Genomic DNA, 25,112 nt, shown 5'->3' with positions numbered 1-25,112 from the left:
TGACATGTCAAAACCATTCATCTTTCTAAACTTCTGCTAGAATAACAAGAACTACAGTGGCTCAATTACAATATTTGTTATTGATACTCAGCCTACTACTGAGGAAAGAGTCACGAAAATTCTAAAGTAGGGTTTTACACAATGCTCAGGTGCTGGTTGATCCTCACGCACCTCATCTAACAGCACAAAGCTAAGCATGTGTAACTAATCAAATCTTCCTCCTATAGAATACAGAAAAAGCCATGAACACATGTATCATTGTATAAAATATGTGATACGTAGCCAGCTTGTCAGTGACCTCTGGAAGGATCCAGAATTAAAAGATTAAAGCAATGAATTTCTTTTTTCAGTGTTCACTCAGGCTTACAAAGCATGAGGTAGAACACTACTTCCTCATGAGAATTCCATTTCCTCTCCTTTCCTTTCCCAGAAATAGTTCTGTGACACCAAAATTATATATCTTTAAAATATCAGGTCTAAGATTTCCTTGATGATTACTAAGGTTTTGTAGAGCAAATACTGATTTCATTATTCAAACACATAGTTTCTTTTTTAAGCTGTTAAGAATCTGGAATTGTGTTTATTACCCAAGGCAGTTATAACCGTGGTTAAAAAAAGAGAACATGAAACTATCAGGTAGTTAGTAGTCACAGAACATTTAACATACTAAGATACATATATTCAATTTTTAAAAAAACTGAATAAGCCTATCAGCTGTATTTAAGGGTGATACTGAAGGACAAACAGTGAAAGCTACACATCATGCATAATTTATGATCATGCTTACTACCTCCATCAACTAGAGAGCTTTCCATTCTTACCTCAGATTTCTCCAGCTTATTTTGTGCATCAATTTGAGTAACAATCTCATTCATGTTGGTCTCCAGTACCATTCCCCCCATCACCATTTCTGCAAGAATATTGTGAACCTAAAGGGAAAAATAACATACGACTATAAAGAAAATTCAGTACAAAAATGTTTCATCATTCCAGCAGCTTTTGTTTCAAACACTGCTGTGACTACTTCATAAGTATGAAGTATAAAATAAAAATAGTTTGGAGGGCTCACAATCCATGTTTGCTACTACTATCCAGCCTGAGACAGTTACAGAACCTCTTTAAGTCTTAGTTTAATGGGTTCTAAAACAGATATTAATAGTGTCTCCTTCCTAGACTGTTGAAAGGATTAAATGAGGTCATCCCTGGAAGTGCTGAAAACAAAGTAAATGAGCAATAAACACCAACTATTGCTGTAGCCAGTTTAACATTAAAAAAGTATCTACAATGGCCTTTTATGCCAGATTCTTGGCCAATAATTATTAAGTTGTTCTATACTCAAGGCATTTAATGAAGCTATGTGACACTGTAACAAGCTCCTGATTGAAATAAAGCAAAATTTCTTATTATTGTGGGAATTTTAATAATGTTTTTGTCCCAAATACTGCCATATATGTAATACTTAGATTTTTTTATCATCAAATATACAATCTTACAGTGACTAAAAATAGCATCTTCCACTGGGGAGAAGAAATATAATCCAAGTGTTTTTTCACAGATAGTTACTGAATCAAAAATCACCAACTCAAAGGTGAACTAGGGTATCACAGAATAGCATACTTTGTTATAATTTTTAAAAACAACGTGGTGGTATAAAGAATGGAGACTCTGAAATTAGGTATGAATACTGACTCTACCACGCTTTAGTTGTATGCCCTTCAGCACCCATACAACTGTTACCTTATCTGTGAAATAGAGATAAAAGTAGTAGAGACACCTCATCCAGTCATCATAAGGATTAAAAAAAATTGATGCAAAGTATGTAGCACTGAACCTAAAAGATACTATGAAGTAATTTTATTTTAAGATTTATTTGTTTTAGAGAGAGAGGGTGCACACGAACATGGGGTTAGGAGCAGATGAGAAAAAGAATTCCAAGGAGACTCCTTCCTGAGGGCAGAGCCAGACACAGGGCTCCATCCCAGGACCCTGAGATCATGACCTGAGTCAAAATCAAGAGTGGGCTGCTTGCAATCAAAAGAAATGAAATCTTGCCATTTGCGACAACATGGATGGAACTAGAGCATATCATGCTTAGTGAAATAAGTCAAGCGGAGAAAGACAACTATCATATGATCTCCCTGATATGAGGAAGTGGTGATGCAACATGGGGGGTTAAGTGGGTAGGAGAAGAATAAATGAAACAAGATGGGATTGGGAGGGAGACAAACCATAAGTGACTCTTAATCTCACAAAACAAACTGAGGGTTGCTGGGGGGAGGGGGTTGCGAGAAGGGGGGTGGGGTTATGGACACTGGGGAGGGTATGTGCTTTGGTGAGTGCTGTGAAGTGTGTAAACCTGGCGATTCACAGACCTGTACCCCTGGGGATAAAAATATATGTTTATAAAAAATAAAAAGTTAAAAAAAAAAAAAAAGAGTGGGCTGCTTAACCTACTGAGCCACCCAGGCGCCCCCAGTAATTTTATTTTAAGCAAAAACTGGTTTTGGCTAAATAGGTAATTACCAAATTCGATTTTCATTCCTTTATAAGACTGCATGCAAATGTATACATGATTTTTAAATCCTAACATCATTTACTAATTTTTCATTTTGGAAAGATGGCCACCTCACATACAACTCTTGAAGAAAGAATTATAGAAATTACTCTTCCTAGCAAACAAAACCAGAAACCACAATTGTTTTAAAAACTAGTGCTAGTCCACAATAACTATGGAAAGAACCTAGATGTCCATCAACAGATGAATGGATAAAGAAGAGGTGGTATATATACACAATGGAATACTATGCAGCCATCAAAAGAAATGAAATCTTGCCATTTTCGACGACGTGGATGGAACTAGAGGGTATTATGCTTAGCGAAATAAGTCAATCGGAGAAAGACAACTATCATGTGATCTCCCTGATATGAGGAAGTGGAGAGGCAATGTGGGGGGCTTGGAGGGTAGGAAAAGAAAAAATGAAAGAAGATGGCATCGGGAGGGAGACAAACCATAAAAGACTCAATCTAAAAAAACAGACTGAGGGTTGCTGGGGGGAGGGGGGATGAGAGAGGGTGGTGGGGATATGGACATTGGGGAGGGTATGTGCTATGACGAGTGCTATGAAATGTGTAAACCTGGCGATTCACAGACCTGTATCCCTGAGGATAAAAACACATTATATGTTTATTAAAAAATTTAAAAATTAAATTTAAAAAATCTTAAAAAAAAAAAACTAGTGCTAAAAAAAAAAACTAGTGCTGAATATCATCACTCCTAACTGCTATCCCTTTTGTGACTAAATACCACTTTTATTTAATTCTCACATTAACCTTTGTAACAGTTAAGAAAATAAACCAGCTTACTCAAGACACAAACAAATATGTAGCAAACGAACAATCAAAACCTAAGTCTGAGTGACCCAAGTCCCATTCTTTGCTTTCTTCTGTTAAACTAATATACCAAATCGATACAGTAAATTAATTTTTAGTCATAATCTATGAAGATTCAATTAAAGGTCAAGAAGGTGATTGGATGATAAAATATAATTACCCTACAATAGCTAACAGGTTTCAATCATATGGAGGAAAAGTGTTCAGAAAGAAAGCCCACGGCCAGCGACATTAAGACTTCTGTTTTAACAGAACTTTCCCTCTTTTTCTTTTTTTAAGATTTTATTTATTTATCTGACAGAGATCACAAGTAGGCAGAGAGGCAGGCAGAGAGAGAGGGGGAAGCAGGCTCCCCACTGAGCAGAGAGCCTGATGTGGGGCTTGATTCCAGGATGCTGGGATCATGACCTGAGCCAAAGGCAGAGGCTTAACCCATTGAGCCACCCAGGCGCCCCTACCCTCTTCTTTTTAAAACAAATTCTCACAAGAAAGCACAATTTGTAATGCTGATAAAAGTACAGCAACTCCAGTGAATCTTGGAGCACTGCATCAAAAACTAATGATGTATTTAGGGTGACTAACATAACACAATAAAAATTAAAACAAACAAAAAGTACAGCAACTCCACCAACCCCACCTTGTTCAGGCTTATACATTTACTACTGCCTTTCCAGAAATCTCAAAAACACATGTAGATTAGTGGAAGCCATAGATTTCAGTATTATAGAAATGTTCACAAAGGTTAGATGTATTAAAATATGAGTAGCCTGCAAATGTGGGTCATACTCAAGAAATACTAAAAACATATGTCAACTTAATAAGGACTAAGATGTAATTTTGTCCTCAAAGTAAAAATAACTCCTATGAAAGCAAATTCAGAAATCTCAAGAAGATAAAAAATACAAATCTCATTAAATCCTTAAGCATAATCTCATTTATTAGAAATATAAGATATATTTATTAAAAATATAATATATAAATATAATAAATGCCAAAAGGATATACTCTAGGTGACGAGGTAGAAATTCCAGAGATTAACAGTATAGGAATGAGAATTATCAATTGGGAGATGAATCCAACATTATTAAGGTCATGGTATTCAAATAAGGTACGGAGGGATCATTTAGAAGCTATCTAGTGAAAGAAAACTTCATATTCTAATAACTGGGAGGAATTTTTAGCAGACTTAGTAAGAGAAAGAAGATGATAAAAGCTTTGCTTTTAGCTTAGCCCTAACACATATGGCTGACATATTCTAGCATTTTGTTTTATAAATTTTACCTAAAACAGATTTTTTTTTTTCCTTTTTAAAGAGAGAGAGTGCAGGGGCACCTAGGTGGCTCAGTGGGTTAAGGCCTCTACCTTCCGCTCAGGTCATGATCCCAGCATCCTGGGACCAAGCCCCAAGTCGGGCTCTCTGCTCAGCGGGGAGCATGCTTCCCTTCCTCTCTCTCTGCCTACTTGTGATCTCTGTCTGTCAGATAAATAAATAAAATCTTTAAAAGAGAGAGAGAGAGAGAAAGAGTGCACAAAAGAGGGATGGGCAAAGGGAAAGGGAGAGAGAGAATCTCAAGCAGGCTCCACACCCAGCAAGGAGCCCAACATGGGGCTGGATCTCACAACTCTGAGATCAGGACCTGAGCTGAAATCAGAAATCGGACGCTTAACCAACTGAGCCACTCAAGCATCCCTTACTTAAAGCAGATTTTAATGGAAATAAAAGGGTGACATTATGCTTGAAATATAATTCATCTACTAAATTGCTTTGATGTTCACCTAACATAAAGGTTGAATGGGCTTTTTCTTGAATTTTCATAGGTATTTAATTTTTTAAAAAAACTAGCAAATACCACATTAGTAATGTATTTTTGCTTTTTTGTTTGTTTTTAACTATATATGTCCGATCTACCCAACTCCATACTTCTTCTAGGTCTCTCTATTCAAAGATAATCACAGTTCTCATTCTATCTTGAACAGGTTTCCCCCACTTTCCAAAAGTTCCCCGTACACCCTTCCCTTTTTAAAAAGGCCTACATTCATACCTGCTTTTGCTAACTGAAAGAAATCCAAAGAGAATTTTCCCTTCTGTGAAAGGGTAATTGCTTCTTTGCTTTAAGCCACTTTGGCTTACAAAATGTTTCAAAGGAACACTCTACGTTTTAGACAACAAGGGAAACCTGCATATCGTTCACAAAAACTTCTTAGGCATATACTTGTTATGTGTGTGTAAAGGTATGTCTAATTTATACAAATGAGATCATGTAACATACACATAAAGTCACAGTTCTGCAAAAGAATAAAGAATGGACTGAAAGAGGCAGTAGAAAACAAGAGTGTGAATTAAGAAAATAATAAAGGATACTGGTGCCTGGTCTATGTACAAGAATGATCAATGAAACTTGGTTGGTAAGAGTAAAGAAACAAAACCACAGAACTGTAAAATGGTGAATCCACACTATTTGTTTTACGTTTCTACTCAAATTCCAGTTAGTATATGGTATAATATTAGTTTCAGGTATACAGTATGGTGATTCAACATTTACTTAAAACAGCTGGTGCTCATCACAAGTGTACTCCTCAATCCCTATCACCTGTTTCACTCTCCCTCCCACCCACCCCTGCTTTGGGGACCATCAGCTTGTTCTTCATAGTCAAGACTCTAGGGCACCTCGCTCAGCATTCAGCGGGGAGTCTGCTTCTCTCCCTCTCTCTCGCTCCCTCTACCCCCACCCCAAATAAATAAATCTTTAAAAAAAGAAAAAGTGTGTTTCTTAGGATGTACACTATTAATTACCACACACTTAAAAACGAGACATCTAGGGGCACCTGGGTGGCTAGGTGGGTTAAAGCCTCTGCTTTTGGCTCGGTTCATGATCCCAGGGTCCTGGGATCGAGCCCTGCATTGGGCTCTCTGCTCCGCAGGGAGCCTGCCTCCACCCCCCCTCCCTGTCTACCTGTGATCTCTGTCAAATAAATAAATAAAATCTTTAAAAAAAATGAGACATCTAGAGATTCCTCAGTCATCTAGATTATTAGATGAAAAAGGAATGGGACAGAATAATATCTATAATATGGTCCCACTGAGGTTTACAAAAAAAAAAATTACATATATGTACACACTCAGATATACCCAGAAAGTTCCTGGAAAGACAAATACTTTTTAGTCATTTACCTACTGAAGGACATCTTGTTTGTCTCCAAGTATGTCCAATTATGGAAAAGGCTGCTATAAACATCTGTGTGCAGGTTTTTTTGGTAGACTTATTTTCAACTCCTTTGGATAAATACCAAAGAGCATGATTGCTGGCTTATATCATAAGAACATGTTTAGTTTTGTCAGAAACCACCACAATGTCTTCCAAAGTGGCTGCACCATTTTGCATTCCCACCAGCAATGAATCAGAGTTCCTTGCCAGTACTAGGTGTTGTCAAGTGTTCCAGATTTTGGCCATTCTAACTGGAGGACTGAGGGAGAACAGAGATGGGTCTTTCACTTTATCATTTTTGTTTATGTTTTGAAAACTTTTAGCATGTGCATATATTTAAAAAAAAAAAAACCCTTGGTAAAAATAAAAGAGTGACCATGCAATAATTCAGAGGACTAGTTTAAAGGCTATAGTCATGCATATACTGAAGCTGTTTAAGAGGCAGCACAAAGGTGTTGAATATTTGTTAGTGATAAGACAAGCATGCCATTTTTTCCATGCATTTTTTTTCCTAAAGATTTTATTTATTTGAGAGAGAGAGAGAGAGAGAGAGAGACCACATGTGCACAAGCAGGAGGGGCAGAAAGAGAGGGAGAAGGAGACTCCCTGCTGAGCAGGGAGCCCAACATGGGACTCCATCCCAGGACCGTGAGATCATGACCTGAGCTGAAGGCCGACGCTTAACTGACTGAGTCACCCAGGCGCCCTCCATACATTTATTTTTTTTGTTATTATTTAAAATTTTTTTTATTTAAAATATTTAAAAATTTTTTAAATTTAAGTTTTTATTTAAATTCTAGTTTTAACATAAAGTGTAATACTTGTTTTGGGAGCAGAATTTTGTAATTCAACACTTAAATGTAACACCCAGTGCTTATCACAAGTGTCCCCCTTAATGCCAATCAGCCACCTAGCCCATCCCCCACCCACCTCGCCTTCCAGCCACCGTCTGTTCTCTACAGTCAAGAGTCTCTTACGGTTTGCCTCCCTTTTTCCTTCCCCTATGTCCACCGGTTTGTTTCTTAAATTCCACATGTAAGTGAAATCATATGGTATGTTTCTTTCTCTGACTTACTTCGATGAGCATAATACTTCCTAGCTGCATCCACATTGTTGCAAGTGGCAAGCTTTCATGCTCTTTGATGGCTGAGCAGTATTCTATTATATCTACACCACATCTTCTTTATCCATTCATCAGTTGATGGACACGGACTCTTTACATAATTTGGCTATTGCTGATAATGCTGCTATAAATAGTGGGGTGCATGTGCCCCTCTGAATCAGTATTTTTGTATCCTTTGGGTAAATACCTAGTGCTGCAATTGCTGTATCGTAGGGTAGTTCTTTTTTAATGTTTTGAGGAACATCCATACTGTATTCCAAAGTGCTGCAATTTCATGCATTTAAATAGTAAAAATTCTGGGATGCCTGGGTGGCTCAGTGGGTTAGGCAGCTGCCTTCGGCTCAGGTCATGATCCTAACATCCTGGGATTGAGTCCCACATCAGGCTCCTTGCTCAAGAGGAGCCTGCTTCTCCCTCTGCCTCTGCCTGCCACTCTGCCTGCCTGTGTTCTCTCTCTCTCTGACAAATAAATAAATAAAATCTTTAAAAAATAAAAATAAATAGTAATTCTATCTCAAAGATGTGTCAGTGCAGAACTTGGAGACTTTTGCTTAATGCTACTCTAACTTATTTAAGATTAAATGGCCTATTATTATTATTTTTTAAAGATTTTATTTAACAGAAATCACAAGTAGGCAGAGAAGCAGGCAGAGAGAGAGGAGGAAGCAGGCTCCCCGTTGAGCAGAGAGCCCGATGCAGAGCTCGATCCCAGGACCATGGGATCATGACCTGAGCCGAAGGCAGAGGCTTTAACCCACTTGAGCCACCCAGGCACTTGGTCTCTATATTATTATTTATAAAATATATTGTACATTGTGGGTATCTAATAAATATTATATACAATTTTTTCTTCAAAATTATTTATCTCAATTATCTCAAAATTCAAAAGTTAAAGAACAAACCATATGGGTTTTTTTAAAGCAATTTTTAGTATTCCATTTGTAAAACACGTTTATTAAATTTTTTTAAAAGCTTTTATTTAAATTCCCATTAGTTAACATACAGTGTAGTATTAGTTTCAGGTGTGCAATATAGTGATTCAAACCTTCCAGACATTACCCAGTGCTCATCACACATGTTTATTAAATACTTACATAAAGGGCTTACTGGACAGCAGCAACCTGGTTTGAGTAAAGTGTACGTAAGCATTGGAAAGTAAAATGAAGACTAAATCAAACACATTTCACTTTTTAACAATAACAAGCCCTCTACTAGACTGAAGCAAATATAAAAAGGGACAAAGAAAGGAAAAAAGGTCAAATTATACAGATTCCTTTCTACAGTCACTTGTTTGCAGAGCATAAAAGTTAACTTTGCTATAACTTATGTTAGAAATGAAATCCTCTGCACCAAGTATTCTTACTTTCACTATCTTAATATCTGACTATAGGGGTGGTCAAGTAATATGAGGCATATCATTCTGTTTAATTCTCCACCTAAGAATAAAGCTGATATGCATGTATTGATATGGTTAACCTAAAGACAGATGAAGTTAACAAAGCCAGGCATAGCACACTGTACAAAATAAAAACAAATAAAACAAATAAAAAACTGGGGCACCTGGTGGTTCAGTCATTAAGCATCTGCCTTCTGCTCAGGTCATGATTCCTGGGTTCGAGCCCCGCATTGGGAGCCTGCTTCTCCCTGTCCCACTCCACCTGCTTGTGTTCCCTCTCTCATTCTCTCAAATAAAATTTTAAAAAATCTTTAAAAACAAACAAAACTCTATCACTCACTAAACCAAGAGAACTATGTATATCTTTGAAAATATATAGGAAAATAGTCTAGAAGCCTACCTAGTCAAATTATTAAAACAAATTACTTCAGGGAAACAGTGTAGGATGGGGCTGAGTGTGTATAAGGAGGGGGACAAGGTAAGAAGAACTTCAATGTTTAATCATATAGTCTTTGGTATTGTTTGACTTCTTTGTTTCTACAGAAAGATAAATATTATTATTGTAATTTTAAAATAAAAAAATATTTTACTATGGATAACAGTACAATGTTCTTTAATGGTTGTATGTCTGTCAGAGACATAAACAGATAGTCAGATATTACATATCCTCCTAAAATAACTACAAACTACTTGAGAATTGGGATAAGGGCATATTCTTCATATAACCCTGCAGAGTGTTAAGCACTAAGTATTTTGTAAAATGTGTTTTGGAAGGAACACCTCCTTTACCTCTGCTTGCAGAAAGATACCATAAGACATGATTTTTTAAAAAGATTTATTTATTTATCTTAGGGATAGAGTGAGTGTGTGTGTGCGAGTGCATGCAGGAACAGGAGAGGGGGAGGAAGAGAAATCCCAAGCAGACTCCATGCTGACTGGAGAACCCCAGGCAGGGCTTGATCCCACAACCCTGAGATCACTATCCCAGGAGAAACCAAGAGTGAGACGCTCAATTGACTGTACCACCCAGGCGCCCAAGACACCATTTTTAAATTATTAACAATAGCCACTTACGATGAAGTGATCAATTATTTTATTTTTTTCAACACAGGTTCTTGCTGGCTGTTTTTCTGTGTGCATGTTTTTTAGATTTATTTGAGAGAGAAAGCGAGTGAGCGAGAGTGAGGGGAGAGATAGAGGGAGATGGAGAGAATCTCAAGCAGATTCCCTGATGAGCATGGCTCCCCATGTGGGGCTCCACCTCATGACCCTGAGATCATGAGCTCAGCTGAAATCGAGAATTGGACACTTCAAGTGACCGAGCCATCCAGTTCCCCCAGTGATCAACTATTTTAAATTATGTTAGAGAAGCTCAATTTATATACTTCTGTATATAAATATACTTCTGTATATAAACAATGTACCTCAAGTAATCTATTAATACCTGTAGTTATAATTCTAATTGCTGTAAAAAGGACTTTCTTCCCATTTTGGTATTATACTTTTCAAGTCTAAGCTACAACTGATTATTTAAGAAACTATTATTTTGGGGCACCTGGGTGGCTCAGAGGGTTAAGCCTCTGCCTTCAGCTCAGGTCATGATCTCAGGGTCCTAGGATCAAGCCCCGCATCAGGCTCTCTGCTGAGCAGGGATCCTGCTTACCCCTCTCTCTCTGCCTGGCTCTCTGCCTACTTGTAATGTGTCTGTCTCTTTCTCTCTCTGTCAAATAAATAAATAAAATCTTTAAATTTTAAAAAAAGAAACTATTATTTACATACGACTAAAAAGGAAAAATACTGCCAATCAAATTATGACAAGCTATAGAATGTAACATGAATCCCAATCTCAAAGGTGTTATAATGTGAGAGAAAGCTGGAATCTTAAGAGTCTGTGACATACAGTATTTTCTCATCATTTTAAGCCCCACACAGGTTGCTAAATAAAATAAAAGCTATAATGAAGAAACTTAAGTAAAAAAATGACTGGGGGGTTTACTGGTGTCAGTGCTAATAACATTAAAGAGAAAAAAGCTTAGCTTCAGAAATAGATCCTCTCAAAAGATACAATTTCATTAAATCTAAAAATGTTTTTAAATTTTGTTATAATTATTCTCCAAAAGGATATCTGACATATCAAAGTGTCACACAAATCAAAACTTTGAGTTGATAATATTATTCATCTTAAAGTGTTTGCTAAGAAAATAATCCGTTTTAGAGTCTTCTGGTTAATATTATCTTAAGACTGAGTCAGTTGAGCAGGTTCTGCTGCTAAAGAGTACTATCCCCCCCAAATTACTGATTTCTTTCCTAGTATGTTATCAAAATCATGCCATTATAATATATCTATATATCAATAATATATATATATCATGAAAGAAAATCCTAAAGTATGACAATTTTGAAAATAATTCTGAAAGGAATTGGGAGTATATTTTGTTAGTTTATCAAAATTTTGATATAATTTTTAAGACAAAAATAGAAAGGGAAAGTATATAACATATTAATAATAATGAAGACATTTGTTCTCCCTTCTTTAACTCATCACTTCTTATATCTCACATTTCCTTCTGTGTAATGTACCTTCTTTTAGAATTTCCTTTAGTAAAGGCTTGCTGGTAGCAAATTCTCCCATTATTTTTCTCTGACAATTGTTGTAATATACTTTTTTTGACTTGAGAATTACAGTTGGACAGTTATTTTCTTTCAAAACTAGTTTTGAAAACTAGTTTTGAAAGAAAATAACTAATTTCTGTGGTTGCTGTTGAGAAATCATTTCCTAATTTTATCACTGCTCTTGTGAAGGTAATGTTTCTTTTATTTCTGCATCCAGAAATAAAACTGGCATATAAAAAATGGTATTTTAAGAGCTCTTTCTCTGCTCTTCAATTGTACTATCATGAGTCTAAATGTAGATTTATTTTTATTTATTCTGCTTATGATTCTTTTATCTGTATATTGTATCTTTCTTTAATTCTGGCAAATTCCCAGCTATTAGATACCCAGATATTATGAATAAGCCTTGTTCTTTCTCTCTTCTTCTGAAACTAAGAATAAATGTTTATTAGGCCTTTCTTGCTGTATCTTTCCTGACCTGTAAACCATCTTCCATATTTTCAATCTTGCTTGTCCTTTTTTTTTAAAATTTTTAAAAGATTTTATTTATTTATTTGACAAACAGAGAGATCAAAGTAGGCAGAGAGGCAGGCAGAGGGAGCGGAGGGGAGGCAGGCAGAGGGAGCGGAGGGGAAGCAGGCTCTCCGATGAGCAGAAAGGTCTCAAACCCAGGACCCTGATATCACCACCTGAGCTGAAGGCAGAGGCTTAACCCACTGAGCCACCCAGGTGCCCCTTGCTTGTCTTTTTATGCTCCATTATGGACAACAGGTTCTATCTTTCCTTCTATTCAGATATGTGTAACCTATATTTTTATATATATTCATAAACTGGAATTTTCCATTTTGACATTTTTTTGTCTTTGAGAAATCCTACTGAGTTGTTTTTCAAATCATCTGTAATGGTTTTTATTTAATATTTTACTCATTGTAAATTTTTATCAGAATTGACTAACAACTTGCTCAGTCAAGGGGGACAGGGTCTGGTGTGTCTGGGGCCAAGCTTTTGGCTGGTGCTGGCATGTCTGAGACACGAGCATGTCTGGAATTAAGCTTTCCAATGGCCCAACTAGGAGTCTGGTTAAAGAAAGGACGAACTGAGCAAATAAATAAATGCATCAGGAATAATGAGAACAAAAAGAATGAGAATAATCAGAATAATCATTTACTGTCAGAGTAGCAAGTTGCAAATATAGAAAAGGAGAAGGCTAGAATACCCCTACATCTATTTCCCAGCTTGGCTCAGAGAACCAGGAATACTACTACTCTGGTAGCAATGAGTAAATATGGTAATGAGATTGTAATTTCTAAACACCATGAGAAAGAACCAGGATTCCTTAAAGAAATAGCTGACTCAGGGCACCTGGGTGGCTCAGTGGATTAAAGCCTCTGCCTTCGGCTCAGGTCGTGATCCCAGGGTTCTGAGATCGAGCCCTGCATCAGGCTCTCTGCTCAGCAGGGAGCTTGCTTCTTCCTCTCTCTCTCTGCCTGCTTCTCTGCCTACTTGTGATCTCTGTCTGTCAAATTAAAAAAAAAAAAAAGAAAAGAAAAGAAAAGAAATACCTGACTCAGGGCTGGAAAGAAAACATGGAAGATGTTCTGTCCATAGAAAACGCCTAGGAAAAAATGACCAGCCTCATAACTATGAGCACTTCCATACTATGGTTTCCATATACCATTTCCAACTAAAAGGAATCAGGGCTCTTAGAAGGAACAGCTGATAACATGCCTAGAGTAGGAAATGAAGACAGGGGTTCTGCAACATCTAGTTGTACCAGAACAGGAACAGCTATCAAGTCCATGGAGGTGAGGGAATGGCAGAAGGACTCAGAAAACAATGTGAAGGGGCTCTCCCTTGAATAAATACAGGACAATGTGAGCATCCAAAAGAGTAATATCTTCAGTGGACCAAATAAATCAAGTATGTTAAAATTCCTATGTCACAGGGAACTCAAACAAAACAAAATCAGAAAGAACAATAATCATTTTTGGTGGGTATTAGGGAACTGATTGATCTGTTAGGAAAACTGACAGTAAAGGGAAATAATCTAGAATTAATCCTGTCTTTCCTATGTAAACTGTATCTTTTAAATCCATCATTTCTGTCTTAAAATAGATCGCTTCATTCAATTCATACTTAGGGCCCTGAATAATAACAGATATAACTGAAATTAGTACTTTCACTTTACCATGAGGTTGATCAAATTTTATTTATATATCCACCATCTTTTAAGTCAGATGTTTTACTGTTTATAATTTTATTAATGACTATGATCTCTTTCCTTGCTCTCTTAATCAAATAAATATGACTTTACTACTACTTATGAAACCTTGTTATGTGAGTGAGAAACCCTTCAGGTCAGATTTTCTCAGTGTATGTGCACGATCTTCAGTCTCCACATGCAAACACATTTTACACAGGGAGACTGTCCCACTACTTCAGGGTGACTTTTAGATTAATCAAGTCCTAACACAGGCTGAGGGTTGTGGGCAAAATTCTGCAGCAGACCCTAAGGAAAAATGGGTTGTGGGGCGCCTGGTTGGCTCAGTGGGCTAAAGCCTCTGCCTTCAGCTCAGGTCATGATCCCAGGGTCGTGGGATCGAGCCCCGCATCGGGCTCTCTGCTCTGCAGGAAGCCTGCTTCACCCTCTCTCTCTGCCTGCCTCTCTACCTACTTGTGATCTCTGTCTGTCAAATAAATAAATAAAATCTAAAAAAAAAAAAAAAATTAAAAAAAAAAAAAGAAAAAAGAAAAATGAGTTGAGCCAGTAATGATTCCTGACTGTTCTAAGATCCAGAGCTGCTTAAGAGTTGAAAATAATCCTACTTTTCTAGAAGGGCTTAAAATAAGACTAGAGTTGTTCTGGACTGAGCATGTAGGCATAGGAAAGGTCTATTTGACTGGTCTCTGACTCCTGCTATCCTGAAGCTTTTTGTCTCATTGCACTGAAAAAAACCAAAACAAGTACTTAGCCCACAAAGAAGAGATATGGTTAGTTTTTGCAGGTTTTAAAACAGACACTATTGTGTGAAAGGAAGAGACTATACGTACTATATACTATATGGTCCCATTTCTTTTGAAGACTTGTTTCTGCACGTACTTGTACAAAAAAAATCTAGAAATACACATACTCTAAAATGTTAACACTAGTGTTATTTAAACAATTAGACTGCGGTGGTTCTAACACCCCAGCACCCTAAGTAAGCAAACCAAAACATATGCCTGTAAAGAACTCAAGGGTAGAAGTCAAAACCTAAAGACAAACAATCATAGTCAATTCAGCTCTCCCAAATAATACAACCGCTTGAGTTATAATCAATCAGATAATCCCTTTCTTTGCTTCTTCCTCTTTTCTATAAAAGCCTCTCCCCAGCTCCTGTTGGGAAGGATTCCTAACTGTCCATGGTTTTGCGTTGCCCGATATGAATAAATTTTTGTTCAAATAAACTTAGAAATTTTTAATATGCCTCAGTTTTTCCACTAACATTAGGCAATCTCTACAATTGAGATTACTTTCATTTATTTTCCACTTATGTACATTTTTTTATTTTTCTAAAAGGAAGTTTTAAAAACACTGTGTCATGTATGAAAGCTGTTGATGAGTGGAGCTTAATTTCTCTACTGAGGAAATCTTTTATTCTCTAGGAAAAATGTGAAAATTTCACTCTTACTACAACATTTACCAGTGATTCCTCAATCTTCTTAAGAAATTGCTTGATTGCATAAGCTAATGATCTCTAACGATCATTTCATTTCTCTTAAAGATTTTATTTATTTGAGAGAGAGAGAGAGCAAGTACAAGCTGGGGAGACAGAGGGGCAGAGGGAGAGGCAGGCTCCCTGCAAGGGACTTGATCCCAGGACCCCGAGATCATGACCTGACCCGAAGGCAGATGCTTCACTGACTGAGCCACCCAGGTACCCTGAACAGTCGTTTTATTTATTTATTTATTGTGTTTTATCTTTAAGATTTTATTTATTTGAGAGAGAGTGCAAGCAGTCACAAGCAGGGGAAGAGGCAGAGGGAGAACGGGAAGGGAGAAGCAGGCTCCCCATTGAGCAGGAAGCTGGACGTGGGGCTCCATCCCGGGACCTAGAGATCATGACGTGGGCCGAAGACAGATGCTTAACTGACTGAGCCACCCAGGTGCCCATGAACAGTCATTCTAAAAAGACCTTTTTAAAGTATTTTAATCCTGTACCAAAACCTAACTTTGAATACTGCAAACCCTAATGCCTAAAAATAACAGTGTGAAAAAGTATAAGACACGATAATGTGAGAAAAGCAGTAGAAAACTCAAAATAGATTCTTAAAAATATCAAATTTAAGTTCTCTGTCCAAAATGAGTCGACACAAAATCAAATCATTTAGTAAATGAGAACTATGATCGAGAGGATTGGCTAATAATAAAGGCATTGTTTTGATGGTTCACAAATAATAAAATGCATTCCTTCCTTGCACTGCATCTTGACCGTGTTAGCAGTTACATCAACTCAATGCATCTGCCAAGACTTAGTTATAACGGTGTGCTCAAAACTGCTGAATTCTAACGTGTGTAAATTATACTTACGTATATTTACATATATAATTAACATGTGTAAATTAAAGCTGATTTTTAAAAATCACATTTTCTGCTAAAATTTTCAGCATATTATTTGACCATTTTATTCAATGGCTTAATCATTCCAAAATGATCCATTACATTACATAAACTTAATACAGAAAAAAATCTGCATATGTGGACGCTCCTCTTCCAAAATTCCTTTTCACCAGTACCCAGTAATACTGGCTAGAAAGTTCAGTCACCCTTCCCTCCTCTCACCTCCAGCTTTCAGCAAACGACTACATCCTGTCAAGTCACTTTTTTTCATCACTACTATAATGCTTTAGTTCACTTCTTTCTGGACTACTGCAAAAGACTTCTAATTGATACCCTTGTCTTTAATCTACCTACCAATCCAATCTTCATAATGTAGAAAAAAAAACTATCTGGCAAAAACCAAAAACAAACAAACAAACACCCCACTGATGTTCAACAAAGCAACAATAAATGCCAATAAACACTTGATTTAAAATATTAAAGTGCTTCAGAACAAAGCCTAAAATTCATGGCGCTGGGTGCCTGAGTGACTTGGTTGGTTGAGGGTCTGACTCTTGTTTTCAGTTCAGGTCATTATCTCAGGGTCTTGAGATTGAGCCCTGCGTCAGGCTCCACACTCAGTGTGGAGTCTGCTTGTCCCTCTCCCTCCCCAAGACAGTGTGCATGTGCTCACTGCTCGCTCACACATGTGTTCTCTTTCCCCCTCTAAAATAAATAAATAAAATCTAAACAAAACAAAACAAAACCTGTCCCACTAAAGGCACTTTAAAACTAAGCCACCTGATCAATACCAAATCCCCCTCCAAAACCTGTATTTTCTTTCACTGCCTCTAGAGTCATCCTCCATTTCCGACAGTGAAATACCTACAATCCTTACAAAATCCAACCTCAATGTAATTTCCTCCATTCACACTCTCCCAGGCAAAGGCAGGTAGGTCAGCTCTGTTCCCATGAACACTGAACACACACTGCTCCTTGTTAATGCCACTGTTTCATCCTCGAGATGTGACTCTTCTGGGCAGGGTCTGAATCTTCACCAGGCACAGTGTCTGGCTCATAGCAAAAATAATTTATGACTTATACTAAATAAATAAAGGAATAAAAATAGCATTATTTGCTAAATCCATTTTTACCTTGAGAAATACAAATTACCATTTTTTTCTCAGATAAAAAGTTTAGAAGATTTGACAATATAGAAAGTACCTTGTCTACATGGAAAATTAAATCCAGTTCACAGACATTTTCAAAACACTTGTCTAATGTTTCCACAAATACCTGAAAAAAAAGAAAAGAAAAATAAAGGTTAAATGCTCTTGAACACTGTATAAATTCATTCAAACCTATCATCTAGAAAGGAAACAATTCTTAACTGTGAACTAACACTTTTCTAATCTATTATCGCATTTCTGTTTTTTTAATTTTTTCACAGTATTTTGATATTATGAAAACCATTCTTTTTTTTCGTATTTCTGTTTTAAATCAGATATTGTATTAAGTATAACAGGAGTAATTATTCTTCATGATAATTACATTTCAGTACATTAACATACAAAACAAAATAAACTTTGATGAAAGTAACTAAGAACTAGAAATTCTTAGCACCATTACTTTAAAAAACACTGAAAAATACTCAAACAGGCTCCTTATCTTCATGTGAGGAGGAAAAAAAAGCTTATTGGAAATATTTATCAGTATAGATGCATGCAGTCCAAGTATCTACCACATCTAATGCTTTTAATTAGCAATTCACCATAAAAGATCACTCAAAATTATTTATGGAAAGAGCAAAGACTTTGGAATCAGCCTTACCTGGGTTCAAACTCTGGCTTCAATACCATGCAGGGCCTTATGTGGGAAAGGGTTAACTCAGCAGGCACAGGATGCTCAAAACCTACACCTTCCCCCCAGATGGCCTGTTCATAGATGAGCCCTGGGCTCGCTCCTGAGAACCAAGCTCCTGGGAATTGAGCTCGGAACCCTTGCAAAGTTCTGTCTGATAAGAGTGTTTGGCATGCCTGAGTCCTCGGGCGGCACCAAATACCAGTCTGAGCAGAGAGTTTATGCTAACAGTGTGATTTAGGATGAACATCTCCTTTTCTCTGAGGTTCTAAAGTTGAAGTAAGCAAGCAAGGTCAGTCACAATGGTGACATACACCACTGCCTATATGACTGACCACCAACAAAAATCCTGGGGACACAGGCTGGGGGAGGGTCCCTGATTGTGAGCACACTGTTCACCTTACCACATGTCATTTCTGGGGGAATCAAACACATCTCGTGTGACTCCACGGGGCAGGACACCTTGAAGCCTGCCTTTGGTTTTCCCCAGACAACCCCTCATGGGCTTTTGATTATCTTACCGTTTATTATCACTGTAATAAACCCAAACTATGAGCACAGCAACTTCTGAGCCCTGTGAATCCTAGTGGCTCAGTGAGATTGTCCTGAGGACCCCTGACATAAGCTTTCAAAACGTAATCTCTTAAATTCTACCTTGCGTAGGTTGTCACTATCTCTTCTATGCCCACCGCCCTTCTCAAAGTTAACTGTCACAGACAGAATGACTACACAATTTATCAGACAAACTGGGGCATGAAGAGTAAAAGGGAGCAGCTAAGATTGTGTAATTATTATAATAGTATGCAATGGTATCATAATTTTGTAACAGCCTGGAACAAAAGATGCAAAGCAGGGCTTTTCCTAGCAAACTGAAGTGTACGCTTACTCTATTCACAGGTGACCCCAAAGGACCAAGAGTAAAATGGAAACAGCAGGCTTCTTGCTAAACTGGTCCTACCTCAGGCCAATTTATACAGACCCCCCAGACCAAGGTTCCTTCCACCAGTGTAGAAGTGTAAGACGGGTGAAACAACATCAACACTATATAGCCATAATCAGTATTGTCTTAGACCAGGGGTTGGCAAGTTTCCTCTGCAAAGGGTCAGATAGTAAATATGTCAGCTTTGAGGGCAACAAAAAGCAGACAGATAGATAATAAACAAGGTGCATATCTCTGCTCCAATAAAACTTAACAAAAAGGTGTAGCAGGCTGGATTTGACCTGCTGTCATCTGCTGCTCCCTGACTTAGAGCAAAGTCACTAGGAGAAATAAAAGGTCTGTAAGTAACCAAAAATATACAGTTTTACTCAGTGATTTCATTCAAGAGAAGGCAATTCTTCAGATGACCAACTGTGGAGCACACACAAGTCAGCCTCAAGGGAGTTTCTAGTTTGGTTCAATTCTGAGGTAGGTGGAAAGTAAATAACAGCCACTCAAATTCCCAACTTTATCTATTTCTCCTCAAGGCCTTGATAACGAGTGCACACTGGAATGATTCCACTCAGTCTACTTGAAACTAATTCAGATCATTTCCTTCTTGTTAAAACAGACTCTTGTTATAAGCACTGAATGGGATAATGCTGTTTGAGCACAGAGTTGAACAAGCTTAACAAATGTTAACTTCTGAGGGAAAGTAAGAATGTGAGAAGAAGAAAAAACCTTTCGTACTGAAAACGAACAAAATACTTGTTTAAGTTGGACATGGTCTGATTTCCAATTTGTAACATCACAGTTAAATAACATACGGGAAGAAAAGCCATTTAAGTTCTGCCCCCCCCCTTCAGAAAATTTTTACTGAAGTATAACCTACATACAGAGAAGTACACAAATCACAACAAAGTATAATCTGATGAATTCACAAAGTAAGTACATCTGTGTAACCAACACCCAAATCAAGTGTCAGAATAGCACCAGCACACGAGAAGCCCCTCATACTCCACTAGCCACCATCACCATCACAGGTAACCACTACCCCGCTCTCCAACACTATAAGCATGTTCTACCTATTTCTAAACTATATTAAATGAAATCACACAGAATATAATCTTTTGTGAGTTGTATCTTTTAGTCATCATTATTTTTGTGAGATTCATTTATTACATAATATGAAAGCTGATTCATTCTCATTTACAGTATGCAATTGTTATGAATATACCACAATGTATTTACCTGTTGAGTTTGGGTTGTTTCCAGCACAAGGTCATTAGCACTGCTAAGCATACTTGCATCCATGTCTATTACTGAATGTATGCACACATACCTACCCAATGCATGCAGAGGAGAACTGTGGGGTGACAGAGGAGCAAATATTCAGTTTGAGCAGATAGCACCAAACAGATATTCTTTTCTTTTTTTTTAAAGATTTATTTATTTACCTTAGAGAGAGAGCAAGCAAGTTAGGAGAGGGGCAGAGGAAGAGAGTCCTCAAGCAGACTCCCCACTGAGCAGGGAGCTGGAGGACAGAGGACTCGATCCTAGGATCCTATGACCCTGAGATCATGAGCTGAGCCGAAACCAAGAGTCAGACACCCAACCAACTGAGCCACCCAGGTGCCCTACCAACAGATTTTCAAAGTAATTATAAAACTTCATACTCCAGCGATGCTTGGGTGGCTCAGTTGGTTAAGCCGCGCCTTCGGCTCAGGTCGAGATCCCAGAGTCCTGGGATGGAGTCCTGCATCCGGCTCCTTGCTCAGCAGGGAGCCTGCTTCTCTCTTAACCTCTGCCTAAGACTCTGCCAGCTTGCACGCACGCACTCGCTCGCGCGTTCTCTCCCTCTCTGACAAATAAATAATTAATTTAAAAAAAGACTTCATACTCCAAACAGCAGTATATGAGAACTCCAAAAATTATGCATCTTTGTTAGCACTTTATGTTGTCAATCTTTTCATTTTAACCAATCTTATGTGTGTGTGGTAGTATGTCATTATAATATCAATTTGATTTTCCCTGATGGCTAATAGACTGAGCACTGTTTCAAGTTTATCAGCCATTTGGATAGCTTTCTTCAGGATGTCCATTCAAGACTTCTGTTCATTTTTGGACCAGTCTGTCCCTTCCTTCTTGTATCTAGAATTTCTTCACATACTCTAGACATCTACATGTATTACACCTATCTTCTCCTGTTTTGTGGCTTACCTTTTTATTCTCCTAGCAATATTCTTGGAAGTTTTAATTTTCAGTATTTTCCAATTAACACCACTTTTCTTTAAGGTTAGTATTTTTTTTAATGTTCAATTTAAGAAATCTTTGCCTACAGCAATGCTAGGAAGATATTCTCCCAGAAAAAAACAAAAGCTTTGGGGCGCCTGGGTGGCTCAATAGGTTAAGCTGCTGCCTTCGGCTCAGGTCATGATCTCAGGGTCCTGGGATCGAGTCCCACATCGGGCTCTCTGCTCAGCAGGGAGCCTGCTTCCCTTCCTCTCTCTCTGCCTGCCTCTCTGTCTACTTGTGATTTCTCTCTGTCAAATAAATAAATAAAATCTTTAAAAAAAAAACAAAAAAAACAAAAGCTTTGTTTTATTTCTCATGTTTGAACTGAATCTAGTAGAAATATGGCATGAGTTGGTCTTCTTTAATTTAAAATCATGATTAGGGGTGCTTGGCTGGCTCAGTTGGTACGGCATGTGACTCTTAACCTCAGGGTCATGAGTTCAAGCCCCACGTGGGCATGGAGCCTATTTAAAATTTAAAAATAAATAAATAAATAATTAGACTTACTCATCAGTATAAAGTTTCTAGTATGCCTTTACTTTTCCACGGTTACTTCTTCCAAACCCACTGGTTTGATTATCCATGTATGATAGTTACACATTCTTTTTAACCATCAGAAGATGACTATCTTGGTGAAAATGCTGTCTAAATAATTTCCTGTCATTTATGAATAGTTATAAAAGATCAGTGGAATCCAGTGAATCAATGTGCACATGACGCTGGGCAAAGTGAAAAAGAAATTCCCTCCGTAGCTTTAAGCATACCATTGGTGAACCATGGAGTGGCAAAAAAAATATGGGCTGCCAAAGAGAAAGTATGGTCTAGTAGTGAGGAAACCAGAAAGACCTAGCTTCGAATTCCTACTCTGCTGCTACCTAGCTACCTGAGCTTGAGCATCATTAACTCCTCTAGATCTCAGAACTATAAAATAGTGATAAAAAATACCTACCTTTCTGGATTATCTTACAGATTTAGTTAAATAATTTAGGGGCGCCTGAGTGGCATCAGTTAAGCATCTGCCTTCAGCTCAGGTCATAATCTCAGGGTCCTGGGATAGGGGCCAGGGATAAAGTCCTGGGATTGAACCCCAAGTTGAGTCCCTCAGCTCATTTGTGTGTGCACCTACATGCTTCTCTCTCTCAAAATTTAAAAAAAAAAATAAAAATTAGTTAAAGCGCCCAAAACACTTCTAATAAAAGGGAACCGGTACTGTTCATCTGGCTGTTCAAAAACATGCAAGTATTGGGCACCTGAGTTCTCAGTTGGTTAAGCATCTGCCTTTGGCTCAGGTCATGATCCCAGGGTCCTGGGATCAAGCCCTGTGTTGGGCTCCCTGCTCAGTGGGAAGCCTGCTTCTCCCTCTCCCTCTCCCACTCCCCCTGCCTGTGTTCCCTCTCTCGCTGTGTCTCCCTCTGTCAAATAAATAAATATTTTTTTTAAATGCAAGGATTACAAAATTAAAATAGAAATAGAAAATTCTAATTCTTCTGATAAACACTGATAGAAAAGCAAGGTAACCTGCCGAAGTTGCCGGGCCCTCATGATGTGCTCATTAATACGGAAAGGAGGGCACCTGGGTGGCTCAGTTGGTTAAGTGTCCAACTCCTGTTTTCAGCTCAGGGCATAATCTCATGGGTCTTGGGATGAAGCCATGTAGGGCTTCATGCTCAGTAGGTAGCTTGATTCAAAGATTCTCTCCCTCTGCCCCTTACCTACTAACACACATGAGCATACTCTCTCTCTAAAATAAAGAAATCTTCAAATAGAAATTAAATTCTAAAATGAATATATTAATCTGAATCTACATATAGGGGCACCTGGGTGGCTCAGTGGGTTAAAGCCTCTGCCTTTGGCTCAGGTCATGATCTCAGGGTCCTGGGATTGAGCCCCGAATTAGGCTCTCTGCTCAGCGGGGAGCCTGCTTCCTCCTCTCTCTCTCTGTCTGCCTCTCTGCCTACTTGTGATCTCTGTCTGTCAAATAAATAAATAAAATCTTTAAAAAAAAAATCTCCTTTCCCAGCGCCTTTCTAACAACATAACTTTCTTCTGTTGCCTTTAATTACAGATCTGTGCATCTGGGCCACAAAGGTAACAGGAATCTGTCATGAGGCAGCTTAGTATTTAACAGTGCTTAATACTTAAGAGCACAGGCTTTAGTAAGCATGTCTCTACTAAACTTCCAGCTTAGCCTCTATGAAATCTAGGGCATGTTGTTTCACTCTAAGCCTCAGTTTCTTCATTTGGGCATAATAATAATGGTATCTTTGGCATAGAGTTGTTTACTGATTAAATTAATACACATAAAGGCCTTAAAAAATGCCTCCCCCTAATATGTTGGCTTGCATTATAATATATACCTATGGAGAAATAAAAATATGCACTAAGTAAAAGAGATGCCACAAAATATCCTTAAACAGTATCATTTATATGGCAGACCCACCCCCCCCCTTTAGAGTTTCTAGGTAAAAATATAATTTTTTTCTGGGTTTGGGGATTTCTATTAAATTTTAAGAGGAAATCTGTAACATTAAATGAAATACATATAAGTTAAATTGATTTTTTAAAAGATTTTATTTATTTATTTATTTGTTAGAGAGAAAGAGAGCACAAGCAGGGAGAGTTGTAGGTAGAAAGAAAAGCAGGCTCCCCACCAAGCAAGGAGCCTGATACGGGACTTGATCCCAGGACTCTGGGATCATGACCTGAGCTGAAGGCAGATGCTTAACTGAGCCACCCAGGCATCCCTTCAATTGACATATTTTAAGACAGAAAAAATTATAAGCCCAAAAATAGAAGGCATAAATTTAAAAATGCTAGTAGTAACCAAGAGATCTTTTAAAAAAAATTGTTTTTAGTCAGCAGCAACATGTCCTAGAGAGATGCTGGTTTAGCTCATGCCAAGACTCAAAAAATACCACTAAAAATGTACTAAAAGAGCTAGGGAAGGCAGACTAAACTTAAAATCAGATCAGCTACCTTTGAAGATCAGAGTATGACTGGGTTCCAGACCGAATTTCCACAAAACCTGACCTGGAAACTAATAACTCAATGGTAACAGTCTTGGGAAAAACAAACAGGTACGTTACACACATTAAACTTTCAACTTCAGCATGAAGAAACTAAGAGTTGATGAGAGGACAGTCTGTCTTCTATTACATGTCAAAATGATTCAGAAAGAGCTCACATCAATAATTATTTTTATGTGATTTCTTTCTTTTTTTTTTTAAAGATTAATGATGGGGGCGCCTGGGTGGCTCAGTGGGTTAAGCTTCTGCCTTCAGTCAGGTCATGATCTCAGGGTTCTGGGATCGAGCCCCACATCAGGCTCTCTGCTCATCAGAGAGCCTGCTTCCCCCTGCCCTCTGCCTGCCTCTCTGCCTACTTGTAATCTCTGTCTGTCAAATAAATAAAATCTTAAAATAAATAAATAAATAGTAAATGATACCAGAATCTATTGAGTATATATTATTATAGCACTGCTATTGTTCCAAGTGCTTTAAATATATTATATTATATATTTATTTTTAAAAATATTTTTATTTATTTATTTGACAGAGATCACAAGGAGCGGAGAAGCAGACAGAGAGAGAGGAGGAAGCAGGCTCCCTGCCGAGCAGAGAGCCCGATGCAGGGCTCGATCCCAGGACCCTGGGATCATAACCCGAGCCAAAGGCAGAGGCTTTAACCCACTGAGCCACCCAGGTGCCCCATTAAATATATTATTTTATTTA

At 37.8% G+C, this 25,112-nt stretch overlaps 1 protein-coding gene across 2 annotated transcripts in view; it reads right to left on the bottom strand.

Annotated features, from left to right (window-relative positions):
- The window catches only part of AP3S1 (adaptor related protein complex 3 subunit sigma 1), a 78,617-nt gene that overhangs the window by 8,735 nt on the left and 44,770 nt on the right, over positions 1–25,112 (bottom strand). For both annotated transcript variants that reach the window (XM_044263208.1, XM_044263198.1), the window contains exons 4-5: positions 17,532–17,603; positions 822–929 (exon numbers count right to left, since the gene is read on the bottom strand). In XM_044263208.1, the coding sequence (XP_044119143.1) occupies positions 822–929; positions 17,532–17,603 (180 nt within the window). The remainder of the gene's footprint in view (positions 1–821; positions 930–17,531; positions 17,604–25,112) is intronic.

Source organism: Neovison vison, chromosome 1 (genome assembly GCF_020171115.1).
Source record: "Neovison vison isolate M4711 chromosome 1, ASM_NN_V1, whole genome shotgun sequence".
Classification (NCBI taxonomy): Eukaryota; Metazoa; Chordata; class Mammalia; order Carnivora; family Mustelidae; genus Neogale; species Neogale vison.
This window is presented reverse-complemented; position numbering and strand designations above follow the sequence as displayed.